The following is a 25,638-nucleotide window of genomic DNA, read 5'->3' on the forward strand; positions in this document are numbered from 1 at the left end:
CCGGCAATGGAGGGTGAAGCTTTGACAATGCCAGCCACTCGTGCTGGCGAAACGTCAGAAAAATCATTAGATGAACGTCGGCCGAAGAACCCGAGACAGAAGCCAATAGGCAGTTTGTCAACAAGTGGCCACGAAAGCCTTAACAATTTTGTATTTCTGTTACTTGTTCTCTCGGAGCTTTTAAGTTTCAGAACTCCATTTGACTTTCAGTACTCAATTACCTATTCTTGTCTTTATCTAATCTATCATCTTCCTTTGTATGTTTGTCGCATTTTGTCAAGATTTATGTTTCCACAACCCCTCCAACGCTCTAGTTTTCCCTCATAGATACAACAAATTTGTAACGTCACCCACCTTATCTGACTGAATTTTTTATGAGGGAATGCCAAAAACCTCGTGTACGTGACACCAGTTCCCGACTAAGTAACACATCTCGGCAAGGATACCAGCAGCCGTCTGACGAGGTTCGTGCGATGCCTCGTGTACTTGGTAGAGTGCACCAGAACTTTCTACGAGTACATTACGCCAGTACTGAATGTGGTGGTCGCCATTTTGAAAACTTTCTGTAATGTACAACACCATTGGCTAAACAGTGCATTGCGTTTGCTGGACTTAAGGTGCGTGTGTATTGACTGTCGTTGTTCCTGGCATTCCAAAACTTTCACTCTGTTTCAGATGGCGCAGAAGCTTTTGAATTACCCAGCATAAATAGTTGAAAATAATGGAATAGATGCATATCATTTTCCTCAGCGTATAGTACGGCGTTTCGTAAATTCTTTAACAGTGTTCATAGTTAACAGTTCATCTTCACTTGATAACCCAGTCTTTTACATTACTAATTAACGCACAACTTTTTACTCACCTTTTGATCAGTAAGAATGTAGTATAGCAGTGTACTACGGAATGCTGCAAATGAACCAATGCAGATATCAGTTTATTTGAAAAATTAATAATTTATAAAATGGTAACAATGTTTTATTTCTCAGTTATGGATACATCATTTAATGCTTCAGGTACTATGAGTTTTTTGTTATAACAAAAATATACATACTCCATGACACTGTGTTATTTTCACAGTTCGTGCACATGTGTTCCGTTTTACAGAGAAATCTCCTCAATTAAATCATTATTGTATTCGTTGAATCACTGACATATTGCTGAAACTGAATACCGAAACCGATTAATAAGATACACTATCTCTCGAACCACTCGCAATTCACTCACAATTCATGCAGAAAGAGGTCTGTGGGTAAAATATTGTTCTTTAAAAAAGGCGACTTAGTTCAACAATGTCAATTTGTACATTATCTGTAACAAATACCTACAAAAGTTGCTACGCCATTTTCATAAATGCTAGAAATACTTCGAAGTATGGCACGTAATTTTAATAATGTACAATAGCTAGGTCGTTATTTACATAGAAATTTAACAATAATACTCCGACAGATAATTAACTGTTTAAAAATTATGTGACTAGTACATCGTAGTAATTAGGAATGTGATCACATTTGGTTCAGTCTTGCAGGACTCGAGATTCAATGCGTAACTATTTCATTGTAGCACTGTAACAGAAAGAACGATATATCGTCATTTTGATGTGAAAAAAATATGACTGTAAAATACTAAAAACCAACATAAACAGCAGTACGCAGGAACGATCTATCTGAAATTGCTGTTAAAATTCCACTTACTTCTTCAGCAATTCTACTAAGCTGTTCTGCCATAAGATATCCCGTTTGTCGGACCATTTTGGAAAACATGCCATCTTTCCTCTGTAGTAGTATATGTGGATGGTCAAATTCCTGAAGAAGAAAAAAGCAGAGCTAAACAGAGAATTTATCTCACAAGAATTGTATAGTAGAAAAGGAGAGCATGGTGAAACCGGCTTAAATACTAGTTCTGCCGGTAACAGGTATTGCAACGTTAGATAAACGTATACTTTACAATGCATACGTTACTGATAAGATAACCATCAGCGAAGATCTGTATCGTTAGCCACATGAATTGATCATATCACTGTCCATAAATTACTTTCGAAATTACTATCTACATTTTCAAACCGAGATATAAATAGTGTTGTTGACAGTGGCTTTTACTGGGTTTTTTTTTTCTCCACGAAGTATCCTGGATCAAATTTTATTAAAGCTATATTGTTTAAAGGTGTGACATATTTCGCATTCATGTGCTCGCGCTAGTGTACAGCGTCTGTATACAGAACACAACAGAGTTACCTACTGCAGTTTCTAAGTTTACAATTACATCTATACCTACACTCTGCAAACCACTGAGAGGTAAAGGGAAGGGGGTGCTGCCTCTTTTTTGAGCATCTTCGTGACACTCTCCCAAGGGTCAGACAAATCTGTGACCACTTGTGCCGTCCTTCTGTGTATACGTTCAACGTCCCGTGTTAGTCCTAAATGGTACCAGTCGCACAAACTCGAGCATTATTTTAGTATCGGTCATACGAATGTTTTTAAGCAGTCTCCTTTGTAGACTGACTGCATTATCCTAGTATTCAAATAATTAACCGAAGTCTACCTACCATCTGTTTTACCTACGAATGAGCCTATGTGATCATTCCCATTCGTATAGCACAAACAGTTATAGCCAGGTATTTGTATGATTTTGTCGATTCCAACTATGACTTACTGATATTGTGGTCATCGGATACTAGGTTTTTACATTTTTTGGAGTGCAAAATTTTACATTTTTGAACCTTTAAAGCAAGGTACCAATCTTTGGACCGCCTTGAAATCTTATCAGGATTTCAATAATATTTGGACAGCTATTTTCAGACCATATATGTAACTATTACCTGCGAAAAGTCTGAGGTTACTATTATCATTGCCTGCAAGGTCATTAAGATACTCCATTAACAGCAAGGAGTCCAACGCAATTCCATGTGACACACCCGAAGTTACTTCTACACCTATCGAAGACTCTCCATCCAAGATAACGTGCAGCATTCTCCCTACCAATAAATCCGCAGTTCAGTAATAAATTTCGCTTCACACTGCATGCAGTCGATCTGTCGATAACAGGGACAGTGTTACTGAGTCAAATACTTCTCGGAATTCAAGAAAATATGTACCTAAGTGACTACTTTGATGCATGACTTTCACGATGCCATATGACTAAAGTGCGTGTTGGGTTTTATAGGTCCGATGTTTTAGAAATCAGTGCTGGTTGGCATAGAGGAGATCATTCCGTTACTGATATCTCATTACATCTTAGCACAAAATATGTTAAAAGATTATACGAGAAATTTATGCTCGGGATATTGAACGACAGTTATTTGGACCACTTCTGCTAGACTTCTTATGTTTGTTTTCAGCCACTGGACACTATTTGCTGTTCCGGGATCTATGGTGTTATGATTAAAAGATGGGAATTTCAACTCCGACGTTATTAAAAAGAAAAACTAAAAAGTGACTTTTTGGAGTTTTTCAAGTTTACGTATAATTCTGCATCATCTGACGGTATTATCCCATTATTAAATTATGTATAGGTGTGGCACACGTGTCCAATTGTACTGAAGATCAGTAACACTTAACTTGCAAAAGGAGGCAGTTATTAACTTTTAGACTGCCTTGAGTACCAAAGTGCTCTATTAGGTGTGATTCAGTGTTTTATTGTTTTATCTCATTTCTCAGGGCTATGGTTGGAGTCGAAAAAGGGGGACCTTCAAGGAATCAATTCGTACAATATGCTGTCTACGACCAGTTGCTGCGGAAAGAACCATTAAGTGACAGTTGTAATATACCATGTGCAGGCATGTGTATTTAAGACCAGAATGGGCTAACACTGCAAAAGTTACCCTGAAAAAGACCGGATATATTATTCTGTAATAAGCCGCACGTCGCAGTGGACTCGCGTCACATAACAGATGACGCACAAGGCTTTACGGAGATATATTTGATATTAAGTACTTTTCAAAGCAACAGTTATTCAAAAGAGATGACGAGAAAATGTTTCGCCACGAAAGACTACACTATCTGCATATCTGAGGAAAATTGTCTTCCCCTGGGAGGAGAACTGTTACGACAATCGCCTCACGGGTAGGGATGGATTCCGGTTTATTAATGTGTTCCTGGCAAACCGCCCAGTATTAGTAAAGCACCAATACACAAGTCAAGTGGCAGCAATCTAAATGAGAATGAGGTGCCCCTGGACGCACGTCACCATGTACATTCCACCACAAGTATTAGCGCTGGGTGAGTCAATTTATATGCTAAGGGCCAAAGAATCTGGTACGTAATGTCATGTAGAGCCCCCGCGAGCATGCAGAAGTGCCGCAACACGAGGTGGCATGGACACGACTAATATCAGTAGTAGTGCTGGAGGGTACTGACACCATGAATACTGCAGGGCTGTTCATAAATCCGCAAGAGTGGCGCGGGGTGGAGATCTCTTGTGAACAGCACGTTGCAAGGCATCCCAGATAAGCTCAATAATGTTCATGTTTGGTGGCCAGCGGAAGTATTTAAGCTCAGAAGAATGTCCCTGGAGCCACTCTGTAGCATTTCCTGACGTTTGGGTCATCGCATTGATTTGTCCTGCTGGAATTCCCAAGTCCGTCGTAATGCACAATGGACATGAATGGATGCAGGTGATCAAACAGAATGCTTACGTACGTGTTACCTGCCACAGTCGTATCTAGACGTATCAAAGATCCCATATCACTTCAACTGCACACGTCCCACACCATTACAGAGCCTCCACCAGCCTGAACAGTCCCCTGCTGAGACGCAAGGTCCATGGATTCATGAGGTTGTCTCCATACCCGTACACGTCCATTCGCTCAATACAATTTGAAACGAGACTCGTCCGACAAGGCAACATGTTTCCTGTGATCAACAGTCCAATGTCGGTGTCGAAGGGCCCAGGCGAGGCATAAAGCTTACTGTCGTGCAGTCATCAAGATGATTTTTCACTGAATGGTTCGCGCTGATACTTGTTGATGGCCCAGCATTGAAATCTGGAGCAAATTGTGGAATGGTGGCATTTCAGTCACGTTGAACGATTCTCTTCAGTCGTCCTTACTCCCGTTCTTGCAGGATCTTTTTCCAGCCGCAGCGATGTCGGAGATTTGATGTTTTAGTGGATTCTTGATATTCACCGCACACTCGTGAAATAGGCGTATGGAAAAATCTCCACTCCGTCGCTCCTCAGAGATGCTGTATCCCATCCTCGTGCTCCAACTATAGCACCACGTTCAAACTAAACTTAAATCTTAATAACCTGGCATTGTAGCAACATTAAACCATCTAAAAACTGCGCCAGACACTTGTTGTCTTATATAGCCGTTGCTGACTGCAGCGCCGTATTCTGCGTGTTTACCTATCTCTGTATTTGAATACACATACCTATAGCAGTTTCTTTCGCGCTTCAGTGTATATTTAGACACATACAGTATCTGATCAAAAGAATCTGGGCACATATTAGTGGACATAAATGTGAGGCGTGCCCACCATTAAGCTTGGAGACACTTTTAATGAGATGTCCGCATGTCTGTAGAGAAATAACAGCTGATTCTTGCTCAAGAGCCGAAACTATGGCACGCCATGGGTCTGGAGCGAAGTCGACGTTCTATCTCATGCGAAAGGTGCTCCAGTGGGTTCATGTTGGGGCTCTGGGCAGTCTGGTCCATTTCAAAAATGTTATTGTTCACGAACCATTTGCCACACAGATGCTATTTTACGACAGTTTGCATCGCCTTGTTGATACAAAAAACATCGTCTCTACTGCACCCTGTACAAAATGCTGCAGAATTAGTTCATATCCAGAATGAGATTTTCACTCTGCAGTGGATTGTGCGCTGATATGAAACTTCCTGGCAGATTAAAACTGTGTGCCGGACCGAGACTCGAACTCGGGACCTTTGCCTTTCGAGGGCAAGTGCAAGTAAAGCTATGGCACGCCATGGGTCTGGAGCGAAGTCGACGTTCTAACTCATGCGAAAGGTGCTCCAGTGGGTTCGCACTTGCCCGCGAAAGGCAAAGATCCCGAGTTCGAGTCTCGGTCCGGCACACAGTTTTAATCTGCCAGGAAGTTTCATATCAGCGCACAATCCACTGCAGAGTGAAAATCTCATTCTTGAAACATCCCCCAGGCTGCGGCTAAGCCATGTCTCCGCAATATCCTTTCTTTCAGGAGTGATAGTTCTGCAAGGTTCGCAGGAGAGCTTCTGTAAAGTTTGGAAGGTAGGAGACGAGATACTGGCAGAAGTAAAGCTGTGAGGACGGGGCGTGAGTCGTGCTTGGGTAGCTCAGTGGTAGAGCACTTGCCCGCGAAAGGCAAAGGTCCCGAGTTCGAGTCTCGGTCCGGCACAGAGTTTTAATTTGCCAGGAAGTTTCTTGTGTTCGTATCCTTCAGTATTTAGCTTTTTCTTAAGCGGAGTAAGGGAACTAAGCCCTAACCACGAAAAACACACACATACCGTGACACCGCCTCGTCTACACTTCACTGTTGGCAATATACATGATGGCAGGTAACGTTCTCTAGGTATTAGACATACCCTAACCGTTCCATTGGATTTCCGCAGGGTATAGCGCGATTCATCACTCCAAATCACTCGTTTCCAATCATTCACTGTCCAGTAGCGCCGCTCAATCGTCGCTTAATACTGGCTACAGAAATGTATACCTAGTGAAGAGGTGCTCGACCATTGTACACCATTCTTTTCAACTCGCTATGCTGAGTCATTCTGTAAGCTGTACTGTTGGTAGTACTTTGAAACTCACGAGTGATTTCTTCCGCTGATTTCAGGCGATTCTTACAGCCACCCTCCGCAGTGCCCGACTGCTCTTGTCCGTCAGTATATGAGGTCGGCCTCGGGTTGATTTAGCTGTGGTTGTTCCTTCGCGTTTCCACTTTGCCAACAGTGGGCTTGGGCAGTTTTAGATGATTTCACATGCTGTGATGGATTTGTTATTCAGGTGACATCCATAAAGTGGTCCACGTTCGAGGGCACTGAGCTCTCCTGAGCGTCTCTTTCTGCTGTTACTGCTTTCCTGCGGTATTACTCCCCCCACCCCCTTCCCTCCCTCCTTTTATATTGATGAGCCCGTCTATCGTGACATCGAGTGGTCAATTCCACGTTACGTAAGTCTGTCCGATACTTAAGATCATATAGTCTATTCTACACTCATACTCATAAATTAAGGATAATTGCAGAATGTGGTGCCACACAACGTGGCACTACACAAAACTGGCGCTAATAGCTTAGGCATATAGGTAACACATACGACACAGATCTGTAAGTCCACGGTATTGGTGATGAGAAAACCATCCAGAAACACATGTGCTACAAAACGCCACTGTTTCCTGCGCATGTACCCCGACATCACTATGGGATATGATCACCATGCACACGTACACAGGCCGCACAATGAGTTGGCACACTCTGGATCAGGTGGTCAAGCAGCTGCTGGGGTATAGCCTCCCATTCTTGCACCAGTGCCCGTCGGAGCTCCTGAAGTGTCGTAGTTGTTTGAAGACGTGCAGCGATACGTCGGCCGAGAGCATCCCAGACGTGCTCGATGGGGTTTAGGTCTGGAGAACAGGCAGGCCACTCCATTCGCCTGATATCTTCTGTTTCAAGGTACTCCTCCACGATGGCAGCTGGGTGGGGCCGTGCGTTGTTATCCATCAGGAGGAATGTGGGACCCACTGCACCCCTGAAAAGGCGGACATACTGGTGCAAAATGACGTCCCGATACACCTGACCTGTTACAGTTCCTCTGTCAAAGACATGCAGGGGTGTACATGTACCAATCATAAACCCATACCACACCATCAAACCACGACCTCCATACAGGCCCCTTTCAAGGATATTAAGGGGTTGGCATCTGGTTCCTGGTTCACGCCAGATGAAAACCTGTCGAGAATCACTGTTCAGACTATACCTGGACTCGTACGTGAACATAACCTGGGACCACTGTTCCAATGAATATGTATTGTGTTCTTGACACCAGGCTTTATGGGCTCTCCTGTGACGAGGGGTCAGTGGAATGCACCTTGCAGGTCTCCAGGCGAATAAACCATGTCTGTTCAGTCGTCTGTAGACTGTGTGTCTGGAGACATCTGTTCCAGTCGCTGTGGTGAGGTCCTGAGCAAGGCTACCTGCAGTGCTCTGTGACCGTCTGCGGGCACTGATGGTGAGATATCGGCCTTCTTGTGGTGTTGTACACTGTGGTCGTCCCATACCGTAGCGTCTGGATACTTTCCTGCCTGCTGGAATCGTTGCCATAATCTTGAGATCACACTTTGTGGCACACAGAGGGCCCATGCTACGACCTGCTGTGTTTGACCAGCCTACAATCGCCCTAGTATTCTATCTCTCATAACGTCATCAATATATGTTCCTTGAGCCATTTTCAATACACAGTCACCATTAGCTCGACTGAAAACGTCTGCACACCTACTCGCTGCACCGTACTCTGACATGCACCAACACACCTCTGCGTATGTGGACTGCTGCCAGCGCCACCGTGTAACGACCGCAGGTCACATGCATTGCACGGTCACACCCCGAGGTAATTTAAACCCATAAACCGCCCACCAGAGCGTTGTTTCACTATGTATCGGCATTATCCTTAATTTATGAGCATGAGTGTAGTAGGGTCCTAAACATATGGAAGTAATATCTTAGCAATAAACGAAGAGAGAAAGCTTGCAGGCTCCTTGAAACGCTCTACTCTGGTTTTATCCCGAACTTTGGTTCCAGTCTGTGACTCTACGAATACGTCCCGAAATACCATTAGAGTAGTCCGGCCCGTAACTTCACCAGAGAGCTTAACTTTGCTGCAGTCGCAGCATAATATACGACCAGAGGCTTTGATCAAGTTGACACCCACATTCAGAATGAGGTCGCTTATTTTGAAGTACGAAATCGGTGCCCATGGTGATAGTAATAATATGGAAAAGCGTAATGTTAAACCTGTGAACTGAAAGATAACGCGAAGGGCAGTTAATGAAGTATTATTGCGTTCGAGCACTTGTAATATTAATTTTTCGATTAGATCTACTACTAGTTTACCATGGAATCGTCATTTTTTCACGTAACCTTAACGTAAAAACGTTCATGGAATCCATCTCCAGTTTCAAGTTCATATCGTAATACGAGGGTTGTCCAGAAAGTAAGTTCCGATTGGTCACTAAATGGAAATCACAGTGAAAATCGGAAACATCTTGTTTGCAAGAGTTAGCTACACTTTCCTGATACTTCTCTACATACTCGCCGCTCCGATTTAGGCATTTGTCGGAGCGTTATACCAAATTTCCAACACCATCTTCATAGAAGGCAGCCGCCTATGCTTTCCGATAATTCTCTACGCTCGTCTATAGCACATAGCCTGCGCCCATGTGTTGTCTTCGTATCCAGCGTTTCATGCTAACAGAGATGATACTCAGGACGAGCCAATTAGGGCTGTGTTGTGGGCGATCGAACATTTCCCATTGAAAAGGCTACAGGAACGTCTTCACTGCCCCTGCAGAGTGCGGCTGAGAATTGCCATGAAGAAGGAAGTGCGTGGCATTTGTGTTAGGTGGGCTGCATTCATTAAGGCGAAGCCTCCCAGCGGGCCCCCCTACTTGGCAGAAGACATCGTTGTTCTAGACACCTTTGCTCGCTCACAGTGCGCTGACAACTGAAAAGAGCGTCTAGATGCGATCGACGGTCATACTAGAGACACTGCCCAACACCTCTGTGCAAAACTTCATTGGTTTTCATTGCGGTGTCCATTTCGCGGCCGATCGGAACTTACTTTCTGGAGAACCCTCGTATTAATATGAGGGCTATTCGGAAAGTAAGCAACGATCGTCGCGAAATGGATACCACAGTGAAAATAAAAGCTCCTAGAATGAGATTTTCACTCTGCAGCGGAGTGTGCGCTGATATGAAACTTCCTGGCAGATTAAAACTGTGTGCCCGACCGAGACTCGAACTCGGGACCTTTGCCTTTCGCGGGCAAGTGCTCTACCATCTGAGCTACTGAAGCACGACTCACGCCCGGTCCTCACAGCTTAACTTCTGCCAGTATTCTCGTCTCCTACCTTCCAAACTTTACAGGAGCTCTCCTGCGAACCTTGCAGAACTAACACTGCTGAAAGAAAGGATATTGCGGAGACATGGCTTAGCCAGAGGGAGAATACTGGCAGAAGTAAAGCTGTGAGGACCGGGCGTGAGTCGTGCTTCGGTAGCTCAGATGGTAGAGCACTTGCCCGCGAAAGGCAAAGGTCCCGAGTTCGAGTCTCGGTCGGGCACACGGTTTTAATCTGCCAGGAAGTTTCATATCAGCGCACACTCCGCTGCTTGAAACATCCCCCAGGTTTGGCTAAGCCATGTCTCCGCAATATCCTTTCTTTCAGGAGTGCTAGTTCTGCAAGGTTCGCAGGAGAGCTTCTGTAAAGTTTGGAAGGTAGGAGACGAGAATACTGGCAGAAGTTAAGCTGTGAGGACCGGGCGTGAGTCGTGCTTCGGTAGCTCAGATGGTAGAGCACTTGCCCGCGAAAGGCAAAGGTCCCGAGTTCGAGTCTCAGTCGGGGACACAGTTTTAATCTGCCAGGAAGTTTCATAAAAGCTCCTGTTTGCAACAGTTAACTACTCATTCCAGCTACTTCTCTACAAAGTCTCCGCTCTGACTTAAACATCTGTCGTTGCATTGTACAAACTTTCCAATACTCTTGTCATGGAAGGCAGCCCCCTATGCTGACAATTTTCTGCGCTGAACTGCAGTTCGTTGCCTGTACCAAAATGGTGTCTTCCTAGCCAGCGGTTCGTTTGAGCGGGGAAGAAAATCAGAGGGAGCCAAGTCCGTGCTGTATGGAGGGCGATCAAACACTTCTCATCAAAAACGCCGCAGGAGAATCCTCATTGCATTTGCAGTGTGCGGCGGAGAATTGTCAGGAAGAAGAAAATGCATGCCAGCTACTTTATGTAGGGTTGCATGAAATTAGGTGAAATCTCCCGGCAGGCGCTATTTTCTAGGCATCTTTAAGCGCTCACTATGCGCTCAGAACTGAGAAGGGTGACGTGACGCTACCTACATGCATACTAGAGACACTGCCCAACACACATATGTGTAAAACTTCATCGGATTTTCACTGGAGCTTTCATCTCGCGATTGATCGTTCCTTAAATTCCGAATAGCCCTCTTATTTATTGAATTTCATGACTGAAGTTATTCAGTTAAATTTTGTAATTGACTTTATCACTAGCTTCTAAGATTAACTTCCAGTAAATATCCAAATAATTAGTGGAGGCGAGCACACGCAGTGCATAGACCTGCGTTTGCCCTGTTCTTCAGCAAATCAACTGTTAATTTTTCTTCTTACTTTAGACGGTGCTATCGTTCATCATCGTCGCAGTTGTAAGACTGATGTGTACTATAATTACACAAGCTGTACCTGTTAACATTTCATATTTAATTACGTTTCGTAACCATTGAATAGATTCTCATCACACGAGTGAACAACATAAGGAACTGCAATGTATTTTTTCTTGTAACTCACCACCATGCGACCGGCGTCCATCACGAGAACCTTATCGGAATCCATGATTGTGTTCAGACGATGAGCAACAGTCAGCACTGTACAGTGCGAGAACTTTTGTCTGATGGTCTTCTGGATCAGTGAATCAGTACTGTAAACGAAAACATAGAGTCTTAAGATATCTTTGTCAATATACCGTTTAATGAAATGCTTAATGTTGAAATAAAATTACTAAATACACTACTGTTTGCGAAAATTGCAACACCAAGAAAGAGGCATGTGATTACAGTGAAACTTATTCCACAGATTAGAGACATGGCAATAGACAAAAGAACACATGGATTTGACATGCCGTTGACCGTGAAAAATCAGTATGGTGCGAAGCCTCCACGAGCTGTAATTAGACCCTCTAAACGTCGTAGCACGGAATGGAAGAAGGCGTGGTTGTGCTGCGGGGGATACGAGTAAACTGTCATGCGGTTTTTATGCGCGTCTACAAAGCATCGACAGTGGTTGTAGGAGGACCATAAAGTACAAGTTGCCGACCGTTTTCAGCATGTTCGATGAGCAATATGTTAGGTGAACATGCAGACCAACGAAGCTGTGGGAGCCGTCGTTCTTCAAACATAGCTTGCACGTTCTCGCAACATGTGGCTGGACGTTATCCTGCTGAAATATGTGGAGCTGCCTACAGGAGTTGGTGCCTCGGACCGTAAACACTTCTTGATGAAGTGATAGCTGTTCAGATTTCCGTCAAAACCTAGGGGACGAGATCGCACGCTATAGCCAATGACGCCCGAAATCATCACACTTGGCGTTTGTCAGCTACGCCGCTCAACAGAGCAGTCTGCCAACAGCGTTCATTGCGGTATCGTCTGATGCGAACGCAGGCATTACTCAATGACAAGTTGAAGCGGGACTCCTCCTAAAACAGGATATTTATCTGCTTACCACGCCAGTGATGGCGTAGGCGTGCCCATTCTGTACTGAAGCGTTGGTGGTTTCTGGTCAGTGAAAGGAGGCACAATGATATGGGTGCCACGACTTCAACACCCGTACCAGTAATCCAACGTCGAACCAACACAACGGACAAAGCTTTCTGTTGCTTACGACCATGCGTACAAGATTACGGTCATACCACGATGTGATCACAATGGTTTAGTATAGGTTCGTTGCTGTGTGCGACCCTCATCCATCCACTGGTTGCACAAACACATCATTGAAATACCAGCGTTCGCTGTACGGGCCGCAGTATGAGGGTACGACAGGCTTGTTTCCCCGGAAACCAGTCATCTTGCCCAGTTCGAACAGACTCACACTGTGACGTCGATGAGGCATAATAGAATTCTGTTTGCAACTTTCCACTTCGTTGGATGACTCTGCACCTACTGAGCGTGGCACAAAACTGACATCTTCGGCCACATAAATGAAGGCAGTGCTGGGCCTAAGTGGACGCCATCTCCCTGCAAACTTAACCACTTATTATGTTTCCACTGTTCGATACACCCTTCAATTTTTGAGTCATTCAGACCGCTCCTTGGTGGATTCTTCAATTTTCACAAACGGTGGTGTAGTTTATGAACGAATTTTGATTCACAAATGTCCAGTTCTGAATCATTAACGTTGGGTACAGGTACAAATGACACTACTATATTGTGAAGAATTATCTGTTCCTTTATTATGGGATTACGGAAACTACTAAATGAGTGAAATTTACGTAGATTTGCGCTCGTCGTCTTCCATACTTTCGGACAAAACCTACAGAATGTGTCCCAAGAGGAATGATCAGTATTGAGGGATATGATAGGAACGATCATTCGGAGCAAATAATCCCAGTAAGCATGGGCATGCGTTAAGAGCTTCAAATACTTCATGTTCTTCCTTACTGTGAAACACATCTCTTCTATTCAACAAGCACCCGTAAGTCTTAAGGTATACATTTTAGAGTCCACGTTTAATGAAATTTTTTTCATATTTTGATCCATATTACCTCATCCCAAAATATGGAAAGCAAAGAGCTTGCAGTAGAAGCCATTTGCTTTACATTATCGAAGATGAAGCGCTTATAGCTCGTAAGGTGTGCATTTTAGACCCCATATTTACTAGATTTTCGCTTCAAATGATGGTTGCTGTCATATACCCGAATATTGACCACTTCTCCTGGCGAACCTTGTTTAGTCGGAAGAGGGTTCAAAACCAGCGGCTGTTGAATGACATTTCGGCCGACGGGAAAAGTTTGAGTGAGAAATGAGCGATTGTAGACTGCTTACGTTACACAATAATCTAAAAGACTACTGCATCGACGCCGATGTTGTTATCTTGGAAAACAACACACAATCGTCTTGTGGTGTGCCCACTGTGAAGTTAACCACTGCTTACAGTTCACGGTTGGTGTAACAAGCCTTACCACCAATGTGTGCTAGCCCTGTCCGTTTGGGCCACGGCTGCGGGTACGACGTCACGCAATGCTGCAGAAGCTCCGAGGTACGGGCGAAAGGAGCATTTAACTCGGTGTCCGGAATGGAGCAATACTCGTTACAGGAATGTACAGGGTGATTCAAAAATAATACCACAACTTTAAAAATGTGTATTTAATGAAAGAAACATAATATAACCTTCTGTTATAAATCATTACAAAGAGTATTTAAAAAGGTTTTTTTTCACTCAAAAACAAGTTCAGAGATGTTCAATATGGCCCCCTCCAGACACACGAGCAATATCAACCCGATACTCCAACTCGTTCCACACTCTCTGTAGCATATCAGGCGTAACATTTTGGATAGCTGCTGTTATTTCTCGTTTCAAATCATCAATGGTGGCTGGGAGAGGTGGCCGGAACACCATATCCTTAACATACCCCCATAAGAAAAAATCGCAGGGGGTAAGATCAGGGCTTCTTGGAGGCCAGTGATGAAGTGCTCTGTCACGGGCTGCCTGGCGACCGATCCATCGCCTCGGGTAGTTGACGTTCAGGTTTCATAACTAACCTTTTTCGTAGGACTCTCCATACAGTTGATTGTGGAATTTGCAGCTCTCTGCTAGCTCTGCGAGTCGATTTTCCTGGGCTGCGAACAAATGCTTGCTGGATGCGTGCTACATTTTCATCACTCGTTCTCGGCCGTCCAGAACTTTTCCCTTTGCACAAACACCCATCCTCTGTAAACTGTTTATACCAACGTTTAATACACCACCTATCAGGAGGTTTAACACCATACTTCGTTCGAAATGCACGCTGAACAACTGTCGTCGATTCACTTCTGCTGTACTCAATAACACAAAAAGCTTTCTGTTGAGCGGTCGCCATCTTAGCATCAACTGACGCTGACGCCTAGTCAACAGCGCCTCAAGCGAACAAATGTACAACTAAATGAAACTTTATAGCTCCCTTAATTCGCCGACAGATAGTGCTTAGCTCTGCCTTTTGTCGTTGCAGAGTTTTAAATTCCTAAAGTTGTGGTATTCTTTTTGAATCACCCTGTATTTCAAGTACACTGACGTGCACACATACAGATGGCGGTACTACGGCTCACACAAAGTATAAAAGGGTGCTGCACTGACAGACCTGTCATTTGTACGCAGGTGATTTGTGTGAAAAGGTTATCGACTTGATTGCGGCCGCACCACAGGAATTGTACGCGGAATGGTGGTGGCGCTAGATGCATGGGACATTCCATTTCGAAAATTGTTAGGGAATTCAATATTCCGAGATCCACAGTGTTCAATATTCCGAGAGTGTTCCAAGAATACCAAATTTCAGGCTTACCTCTTACCACACACAACTCAGTGACCGACGGTCTTGACTTAACGACGGAGACCAGCGGCGTTTGCGTGGAATTGTCAGTGCTAATAGACAAGCGACACTGCGTGAAATAACGGCAGAATTCAGTGTGGGAAGCACGACGAACGTATCCTTTAAGTCTATAGGTTGCAGGCAACTGCGCTACAGCCCACTGCGCATGCGCAGCTCATCGCCGAAACTAAAGCCTAGTTTAGACGACGACATTGGGTTTCGCCACTCGTTGCGTGGAATGAGTTGCGCGCAAATACTTTCATATTTGACTGTAGACAAAGTGAAACCAGTATATACTTCAGTTTCGTCGTTTTGTGGGTTCCTGAGTCGTGTCTGAAATGAAAGTTTTGACAGCTGCAGGTCACACGAATTGTGGTGTAGTTAAAGCTTGTTGCGTGGAATCACTGCATAAGATAAAAATAAGAAACGTGTTTCTATTCGTTACTGGATGAAGAAAAGACGTCAGCTAGGTTGCTCAGCATCCTTACTGAAATAATTTGTAATGGAAGACGCAAGAAGTTCTTTTAATTAGCTTAGAATGTCACCAGAACTGTTAACGTTTCTTCTAAATAGAGTTATTTATGCGATAAGGAATAAACATACTGTAAAGCATGAAGCACTGTCGCCAGAACTGAAATTACATATCACATTGCATGCACTACAATCGGGAACACTCGGCATGTTTCAGTTGGTGATGACGCTTTTTCATTAACACCAATAATTATTAACAGTAATAATTATTAACATTAACAACAGTAAATTTTCGAAGCAGGTCGCATTTAAGAAGAGAATGGTATGCAAACTACTCTCTTGAAGATGGCAAGTTTCAAAAATTAAAACATACGTGAATGGGGAGTACTGCTGCGACGTTTTAAATAGATGAATACTGAATAAAGAATGTAGCTTCTTGATTTGCGTAGCCTTCCCTCCTGTCAAAAAAATGGTTCAAATGGCTCTGAGCACTATGGGACTTAACATCTGAGGTCATCAGTGTCCTAGAACTTAGAACTACTTAAACCTAACTAACGTAAGGACATCACACACATCCATGCCGGAGGCAGGATTCGAACCTGCGACCGTAGCGGTCGCGCGGTTCCAGACTGAAGCGCCTATAACCGCTCGGCCGCTCCTGCCGGCTCCTTTCAACAATATTCCTTAAAATAAAAAAAAAGAGTGGGCCAACTAGAACGATGGCATTTTAGTCGTAGACAAAAGCATTTCTAGAGGTAGAATTACATTTGCTTGTATTTTTCTTAATCCATTTGTGTATTCAATAAATTTTGCCCTGCAGCTCAGATATTGTCAAACTATCTATGTTCTGATCGCACATGACGGACTCAAGAGTTGCAATATGTTGCTTATTTTATGTAATCAGCATCACTGAAATCCCACAAACACCTATGCAAAGCATATATATACAAAACTCGAACATTATTTTCCGTTCCCCAATTCATATTTCAGTTTGTCTACATTCTACGAACACACACAACCTCAAAACTCATGCAACTACTGTAGCCAAAGTTGAAACACACCGAAACTGTTTAGTTTCACAGAGGAGTTTTACAAACTCGCGCCGCGCATGTGCAGTGGTCGGTAGCGCAGTTGCCTGCAACCTAGTGTCGTCGTGTAAACTAGGCTTAAGCTTTTTCGGCTTGTTTTAACTTTGACGACACTAGTTGCATGAGTATTGAGGTTAGGTGTATCAATTGGGAGTAAAAAAACTTAAATATGAAGTGGCGAACGGAGGAAACTGTTCGCTTTCTGGGTATCAGTGCTATGCATAGGCGTTTGTAGGATTTTAATGACGTTGACTGCAAAAAATAAGCAGCGATTTGTTGCTCGCTCGAGACTGTCATACGCGATCTAAACATGAATTGGTAGACAATATCTGAGCTGTAGAGGAAAATCAATTGAATTAAAATTATAGGTGCACATATAGAAATGTATTAATAAAAATACAGACAAGCAAAACTTTTGGCTGCAGAACAGCCCACGTCTACAAGACCATAATCCTGTGGTTCGAGTTGAGCGATTCTTTTTAAGGAAAATAGTTGACAGGATAATAGGCTAAAAAAATCTGGAAAACTGAATTCTTTGTTCGATATTAATTTATTTAAAACGTCACAGCAGTGCCTCCCATTCACAAATTGCAGTACAGGTGATTTAAAATCTTATAGCGTCTACTAGCACAATTTCTTTCAGCAAGGTCGCTCTTATTTTTTTCAACTTTTGTCTTATGCAGCGATCTCATACAAACAAGCATTAACTCCACCACAAATCCTACAGCTGCCAAAACTTTCCTTTTACACATGACTACGGCACTCACAAGACGACGAAACTGAAGTGTACACTGGCGGCGCCGTGTCTAAAGACATATACGATACCTTTTGCGTCCAACTCGTTTCACGTGACGAGTGGGGTAAGGCAGTGTCGTCGTGTAAACTAGGCTTTAGGGCAGCGTGGTGAAATTTGACGTTAATGGGCTATGGCAGCAGACGACCGACGCGAGTGCTTACAGCACGACATGACCTACAGTGCGTCCCCTGAGCTCGTGACCACGCCGGTTGGATGCCAGACGACTGGGAAACCGTGGTGTGGCCAGATGAGTCCCAATTTAAGTTGGTTAGAACTGTTGGTAGCTTTTGAGTGTGGTGTAGACCCCATGAAGCCATGTATCCAAGTTGTGAACAAAGTACTGCGCTAGCTGGTGGTGGCCCCATAACGATGCGGGTTATGTTTACATGGAATGGACTGGGTATTCTGGTCCAACTTAATCGATCATTGACTGGAAATGGTTACGTTCCGCTACTTGTAGACTACTTACAGCGATACAGAGATGAATTTTTTATGGATGATGCGCCCTTTCACCGGGCCACAGTTTTTCGCGATTCGTTTGAGGAACATTCTGGACAGTTCGAGTGAATTATTTGGTCACCAAGATCGCCTGATATGAACATTTGTGTGACATAATGAAGAGGTCAGTTCGTGCACAAAATTCTGCACCGGCAACACTTTCGCAATTATGGTCGGCTATAGAGGCAGTATGACTCAGTATTTCTGCAGGGGACTGCCAACAACTTGTTGAGCCCATGCCACGTTGAAATGCTGCACTATGCCGAGTAAAAGGTGGTCCAATACGATGTTAGGAGGTATCGCATGGCTTCTGTCACCTCGGTGTACGGTGAAGCAGATTGCAGTGCCTGGAAAGCCGAGAGAATGAACAAGGAAAATTTTATCGGCAGGTGTCATCCTGGTCGGGAGGAATTTGTCACCACCGATAAAAACTTACAAGATGCTGGGTCGTTCAAGCAACAGCATTGCTTGCACAGTACAATTTCAGGAGATAATGTTGGATCGTATGGGAGAAGATTCATCAAATGTCAGCCGTCAACTTTTGAATGAGACACACATTTTGAGTATGTTGCAGAGAGTACTGCAGGAACAGCAGGTAAACCGCTGTCATATACAAGGTGTGCAAGCAATGGGGTTCAATGATTTCAACCCAAATTTTTTCATTAATAAATTTTGTTGTAATGAATGCAGTTTACTCTGGGCTTCAGTTGTCCTAACATGGAAGTTATTTATATCAATAGTAAACGAAATACTGATTTCCAACAGTTGAGTCCTCAACTTAAAGTGCTCGATTTACGATCTAACATCTACATAACTTGGCCCTAAAGCTTTGGGCCATCCCACACGTCTTCCACAACTGCAGCGCGATGACCGTCTTTGTAAATGACGCTACGTTCACCCCTGACTGTAGAAGTTACTTATTTTCATTATTGCAATTTCGGCCTTCACACCATTATCAAGTGGTATATTGTACTTTTACAAAGTATTACATGAGTGTCAACTCCAACCATGACAAATTGATCACGAATATATTTTTTCAAGCAGCAGAAGCTGTAGAAGAGGGGAATAATCTCGGGTCGAAGTTTCGTGGCCAAACCCCTGAAGCACATCACTCAGCAGTTTCGAACCGAGTGCACAGTAATTACTGTCTTTTCCGAAATCTGTGTTATGACTAAATTTTTATTGTAATAAGATAAGCCTCGTGTTCCCATTTTTAACTTGTCCTTTGATCTCAGGCCTAGAACGCTTGTAGAATAATTCGTCACTAATAACTGCGACGAACAGTGGTGCATACGAATTCCCACTGCACTGGGGCAGGTGGACTGTACTTGCAGCGATCGACTGAATATTTTGTTTCTCCCTCTGTATATGCGTAACCTATTGTGGGCGGCTTTTTCGTTACTACAACTGACATTTGATGATGCGCTGAAAACGCAGGTGTCTGTTACTAACAGAACGTGATGTTTTGGTGTCCGACAAGCTCCGAATATTCAGGGTGTTTGTTTAACTTGAGATAAATAAATATCTCGAAAACGATGCACCGTTAGGGAAAAAAATGTTATAGATCAAAAGTTAATGTTACTAAAGGGAACATCTATCAGTGCTACAACTGGCCACCTCCTAACCACCTCTCCTGTCTGGACGGGGTCGACATTGTATTTTGAAGTGAGACCCCCACCCATAATTATTGCATATTCGAATTCTATGGCAAAAAATATCTGAAATGCAATAAAATGGCAGGGTTACCATTTGAAAATACAAAGTTGACCCCGTCCACGCAGGAGGCGTGGTTAGGACGTGGTCAGTTGAAGCACAGACAGATGTCCTATTTACTAATATCAACTTTTGACCTAGAACTTCTTTTTTTCGTGGAATGCGTAGTTTTCGATATATTTAGCTGTCTCAAGTTAAAACAAACACCCTACATATTCTGTGGCCGAGCGGTTCTAGGAGCTTCAGTCAGGAACCGCGATGCTGCTACGGTCGCAGGTTCGAATCCTGCATCAGGCATGGATGTGTGTCATGTCCTTAGGTTAGTTAGGCTTAAGTAGTTCTAAGTCTAGGGGACTGATGACCTCAGATGTTAAGTCCCATAGAGCTTAGAGCCATTTGAACCATTTGATGCCTGCATATTAACCAAAGCTGTTAGGACATTACGCAAGATACGTAACGTTTGATATCTTGTGTGATGTCCTAATTTCTTTGGTCAATACGTATACAGGATGACTTTTTATCGTGTATATAAACATCGCCCCAAGAAAGTATAGATAATTTGTAGACAAAAACTCGTATTCCCATTTGTCTGGCCTACTATTTAATCAATAATAACTAACGTCAGAGGTTTTTAGGTTTGGGAACAACTTTGGAAACAGGCACCCGCACACAAAAGTCCGAAGAAGCACGCACGAAGGGGAAGGATGCTCCACTTGCTCGACTTCTTTCGCCAAGAAGCGCTGCTGCCCAGGCCCGGAGGACGTACGAGGTTTCCAGACTTACGATCTTCTATCGCCAGCTTTAAGATTGAAACTCTTAGTGCACTTCTCGACTATCGTTCTTCAGCTAGGCGAAGCAGCTACATCAATGTGATCGTTTTACGTACGAATTATTTGGTGTTATGTATGCATAAAATCTATGAGAACTGAAGACACACCATCATACTTTCGGAAAAATATGATTCACAAGGGCAGGTTAGTGCGAGATTATAACACAATGAGCTTAACGGCTCATGCCCCAAGTTGCTGACAAGAATAATACCCATAAGAATGGAAAAGAAAACTAAGGATCTTTTAGAAGACGATTAGTCTGGCTTTCGGAAAGGTAAAGGTAGCGGAGAGGCAGCGCTGGTGCTGCGTTTGACAATTGAAGCAAGACTGACGAAAAATCGAGACTCATTCATAAGATTTGTCGACCGGGAAAAAGTGTTCGACAATGTAAAATGATGCAAGATACACGGAATCCTGAGAAAAATAAGGGAAATATATAGGGAAAAATGGATAATATACGATATGTACAAGTGCCAAGAGGGTACAATGAGTGGAAGACCAAGAACGAAGTGCTCGGGTTAAAATTTGTGTAAGGCAAGGATGTAGTTTTTCTCCCCTATTGTTCAGTCTACGCATCGAAGATGTAATGATGAAAATAAAAGACAGGTTCAGGAGTGGGATTAAACTAAATATGAAAGAATATCAATGATATGCTATCCTTAGAAGAAGTGTTAAAGAATTACAGGAATGATTAGTCTGTTGACCACAGAATATAGATTGAGAGAAAACCGATGGAAGAGGAAAGTAATGAGGAGTAGGAGATATGACATAATTGAGAAATTTATCTTCTAAACTGAGGCCCACTAAGTACAAGAACTCGAGGCATTCTGTTACCTTGGAAGCGAAATAACAGATAACGGACGAAGCTAAAAGACATAAAAAACACACTAGCACCGGCGGAGAGAGCATTCCTGTACAAAATAAGTCTACTAGTATCAAAAATCGATCTTACTCTGAGGAAGAAATTTATGAGAATGTACATTTGATGTACAGCACTGTGTGGTAGTGAACAATGGAGAGGATGGTAGCACGTTTGTTAAGACATCAGCGAATAACCACTAGTACTAGAGGAAGCTATAGAGAGTAGAAACTGTAGGGAAGGCAGAGATTGGAATACAGCCAACAAATAATTGAGAACGTAGGTTGTAAATGCTACTCCGACATGCAGATGTTGGTACAAGAGAGGAATTTGTGGCTCGCTGTATCGAAGCAGTTCGAAGACTGATGACTCAAAAAACCGTATATCCGACTTGACGTTTGTGAGCTAACGAGAAGCAGACAGAACTTCGTAAATCTGGATTTGCATGAAAAATTATGCATAACTTCTCAATTCCTTTCAGGACCGTCGGGCATTTCAACCCTTCTCTAAGGCCATTATGGGACTGCATCCCCATTAAACACGATCTGTCCCCTTTGGAGTTCAACACGACTGCAATTTTTGCTTTCGTGTAGAGGTTAGAAATATTAGAGGCCGTTCAAAACCATTCGACGAAATTTGAACGTGTTCCAAGAGAGCTAAGGTTGATTATGTTTTTGCGGCATCCCTCTTTTGTGTCCTCCTGTGGGATGACATGGACACACAAAACAACAAAGGTTTCCTCTAAGACCCCCTATTTCGGCAAAACCCTCAGTGCACCCACCCACAATTATTAAGAATTCTAAGAATGTACCTGTAGAGATAGAACCCACGACGAAGTCCTAAGCACCTGCAGACTGGCAACCCCTTCGTCACCCCCTGGTTCCGAATGGCCTACTATCAGGAGCAACAGCAGCAATGCAGCGGCGAAAGAGCAGTACATGTTAATGTTGCACTCCCATGCGATCACTCTACAGGAGGATGCGAAATACGAGGGTTGAAAAACATTGTGCACGTATTCCTGTTCGGGCCAAGTACAAATTTCGTCGGATGGTGTTGAACGGTCCCTAGTGGTTCCAACCTGTACACCAGAATACAAATTGCGGTCACGCTGCGCTCCAGAAGGGGTCAGATCGCATTTAATGGAGATACAGCCCCACAGTGTCTTCAGAGGAGGGATGAAACATCCGAGGGTGTCAGAAGTGACAAAGGTAGTCAAAAACGTCTTCCTGTTGGTCGTCGCACTGCGAACTGTCGTTTTAGATCCCGAAATATATGGGAATCAACACCCCAGAGAAAAGGACGGTTTCATGAGGCCTTTTATGGCACTCCCGGAGGCCGTTCCGTGCCGATTCTGAGCAGCAGTTTGTCTGGAATGTTTTCCTCGGCCACTCATAAGAAAACAATGTATTCTCAACTCTGTACGTCGCGGTTCTAACCTCCATCACAAAGGCATCAAAAGAAGGGGTGAAATTTTGGTAAGAGGGGGTGTGATTACCTGCCCATCTTTTGGGGCTTCCACGTTGGCATTGGCCACAACTGTGGTGAAGTTTGGTGCCATTGTGACTTCATCAACGAACCCTACACGTGCTGTGGTCTTTTTTCGCACGTGTCGACACCGCTCTGTTTGAAGCGTGGTCGAGGCCGAGGTTGACGTCTCAAGGCCCCACGATTATGCAGCACTACAAAGGAACGTTTTACGCATCTTTGAGCCAAATTTGAAACTTATGCCTCTCAATGGATGGGAATTACAAGGTTTAGAAAAAGTGATTCTTTATTTCTGTTGCGCAGTGTATTTATGAACAGGTTAATAAATCTAAGTAAAAAAGGTGCAATTCACGATGCGTGTCACTTTATCATGGAGAAATAGGTACGTTGTTGACTTTGGAAGGACTGTCGAAGAATTATGGTAGGTGGTGGGCTGCTGATGAAAAAGTTTTCAAAGAGTTTTTAGCAATGACTAAGATATTGAGGCACATGTAGAATGCCTGTAAATCGCTGACACCAATGTATTACTTGTCAATAACTCTTAAAACTGAGCATCGTACACAGTCTTATATGTTGCAGTATAATAATCCCATAGTGAGTAGAATTTCTGGTGCGTGCTGAAGTTCAAGTGAGCAACACCTGCTGCACTCCTCATGTGACTTCCACCATTCTCAAGCTTCGCTGTTGACGTAGTTGACACAAAACCTTGTCCTTTCTAATATTCAGCGTTTGACTGACCGAAAATGTGACGGTGTTATTTGAGCACAGAAGGAATGGGTCAGTGCGTACTGAAGAGGGAACTTACTGGGGATCGACGTTGGCGGTGGCCTCGTCCAGCATGAGGACGCGGTTGTTGCGCAGGATGGCCCTCGCCAGGCACACCAGCTGCCGCTGGCCGACGCTGAAGTTGCTGCCGCCGTCCAACACGCGCGTGTCCAGGCCCAGAGAGTCGTGCAGCGAGTCACGCAGCTCCACCTGCAGTAGCGAGGAACGTCAGTAACGAGATCTTAAAACACGTGACTTACAGTGCCCCATATGCATACTGTTCCAGAAGTAACAGTAAACACTGAAATCTGAAATGAAATGATTGCCTGTAGTCCCAACCTGCGGAAGTTCGGCGGCCGAGTAACAAGTCTTTTCAGTTGACACCGCACTGGGCGACTTGCGTGTCATGATGATGAGAACAACACAAATTATTGGAGAGTGGGTGGTGACGACTCAGTAGATAGGGTATGGATCACAAGTGGGCCCAAACGGGAGATCCCCTTGCAGACAGTTGAACAATCAGGAGATAAAAACCACTTTTTGGAACGTGCAGTGTGCCTCAAACAATATATTGGGTTGGTGCATAAGTTCGTGGCATTTTTCCATAAGTTTAATAAACACAACAGCTACACATAACACAGACTTCAGTCATCTACAATATAGTCTCCATCACTATTTACAACAGTCTGCCAACATTGGGGTAAATTTCCGATTCCGCAATTATATACAACCAGTCGCTCACAGAAAGATCCGTACCTAAAGACTGGCAAATTGCTCAAGTCACACCAACATCCAAAAAGGGAAGTAGGAGTAATCCGCTAAATTACAGGCTATATCACTAACTTCTATTTGCAGTAGGGTTTTGGAACATATACAGTATTCGAACATTATGAAGTACCTCGAAGAAAACGATTTATTTACACATAGTCAGCACGGTTTCAGAAAATATCGTTCTTGTGAAACACAACTAGCTCTTTATACTCCTGAAGTAATAAGTGCTATCGACAGGGGATGTCGAATTGATTCCATATTTTTAGATTTCCAGAAGGCTTTCGACACCGTTCCTCACAAGTGTCTTCTAACCAAACTGCGTGCCTACGGAGTATCGCCTCAGTTGTGCGATTGGATTCGTGTTTTCCTGTCGGAAAGGTCACATTTCGTATTAATAGACGGAAAGTCATCGAATAAAACAGAAGTAATATCCGGCGTTCCCCAAGGAAGTGTTATAGGCCCTCTATTGTTCCTGATCTATATTAATGACATAGGAAACAATCTCAGTAGCCGTCTCAGATTGTTTGCAGATGATGCTGTCATTTACCGACTTGTAAAGTCATCAGATGATCAAAATGACTTGCAGAATGATTTACATAAGGTGTCTGTATGTTGCAAAAAGTGTCAATTGACCATGAATAAGGAAAAGTGTGAAGTTGTTCAAGTGAGTACTAAAAGAAATCAGCTAAATTTCGATTACGCGATAAGTCACACAAATCTGAAGGCTGTAAATTCAACTAAATACCTAGGGATTACAATTACAAGTAACCTAAATTGGAACGATCACATAGATAATATTGTGGGTAGAGCAAACCAAAGACTGCGATTCATTGGCAGAACACTTAGAAGGTGCAACAGGTCTACTAAAGAGACTGCTTACACCACGCTTTTCCGCCCTATTCTGGAGTATTGCTGTGCGGTGTGGGATCCGCATCAGGTGGGACTGACGGATGACATCGAAAAAATTGCAAAGAACGGCAGCTCGTTTTGTATTATCGGGAAGTGTCACAGACATGATACGTGAATTGGAGTGGCAATCATTAAAACAAAGGCGTTTTTCGTTGCGACGGGATCTTCTC

At 43.5% G+C, this 25,638-nt stretch overlaps 1 protein-coding gene across 1 annotated transcript in view; it reads right to left on the reverse strand.

The window, feature by feature from the left end:
- Positions 1-953: 953 nt before the first annotated feature.
- The window catches only part of LOC126236243 (ATP-binding cassette sub-family C member 4-like), a 294,541-nt gene continuing 269,856 nt past the window's right edge, over positions 954-25,638 (reverse strand). The window contains exons 22-25 of the mRNA XM_049945386.1: positions 23,829-23,998; positions 11,515-11,644; positions 1,692-1,802; positions 954-1,562 (exon numbers count right to left, since the gene is read on the reverse strand). Of these exons, the coding sequence (XP_049801343.1) occupies positions 1,536-1,562; positions 1,692-1,802; positions 11,515-11,644; positions 23,829-23,998 (438 nt within the window). The 3' untranslated portion in view covers positions 954-1,535. The remainder of the gene's footprint in view (positions 1,563-1,691; positions 1,803-11,514; positions 11,645-23,828; positions 23,999-25,638) is intronic.

The sequence above is a fragment of the Schistocerca nitens genome, chromosome 2, assembly GCF_023898315.1.
Source record: "Schistocerca nitens isolate TAMUIC-IGC-003100 chromosome 2, iqSchNite1.1, whole genome shotgun sequence".
Taxonomy (NCBI): domain Eukaryota; kingdom Metazoa; phylum Arthropoda; class Insecta; order Orthoptera; family Acrididae; genus Schistocerca; species Schistocerca nitens.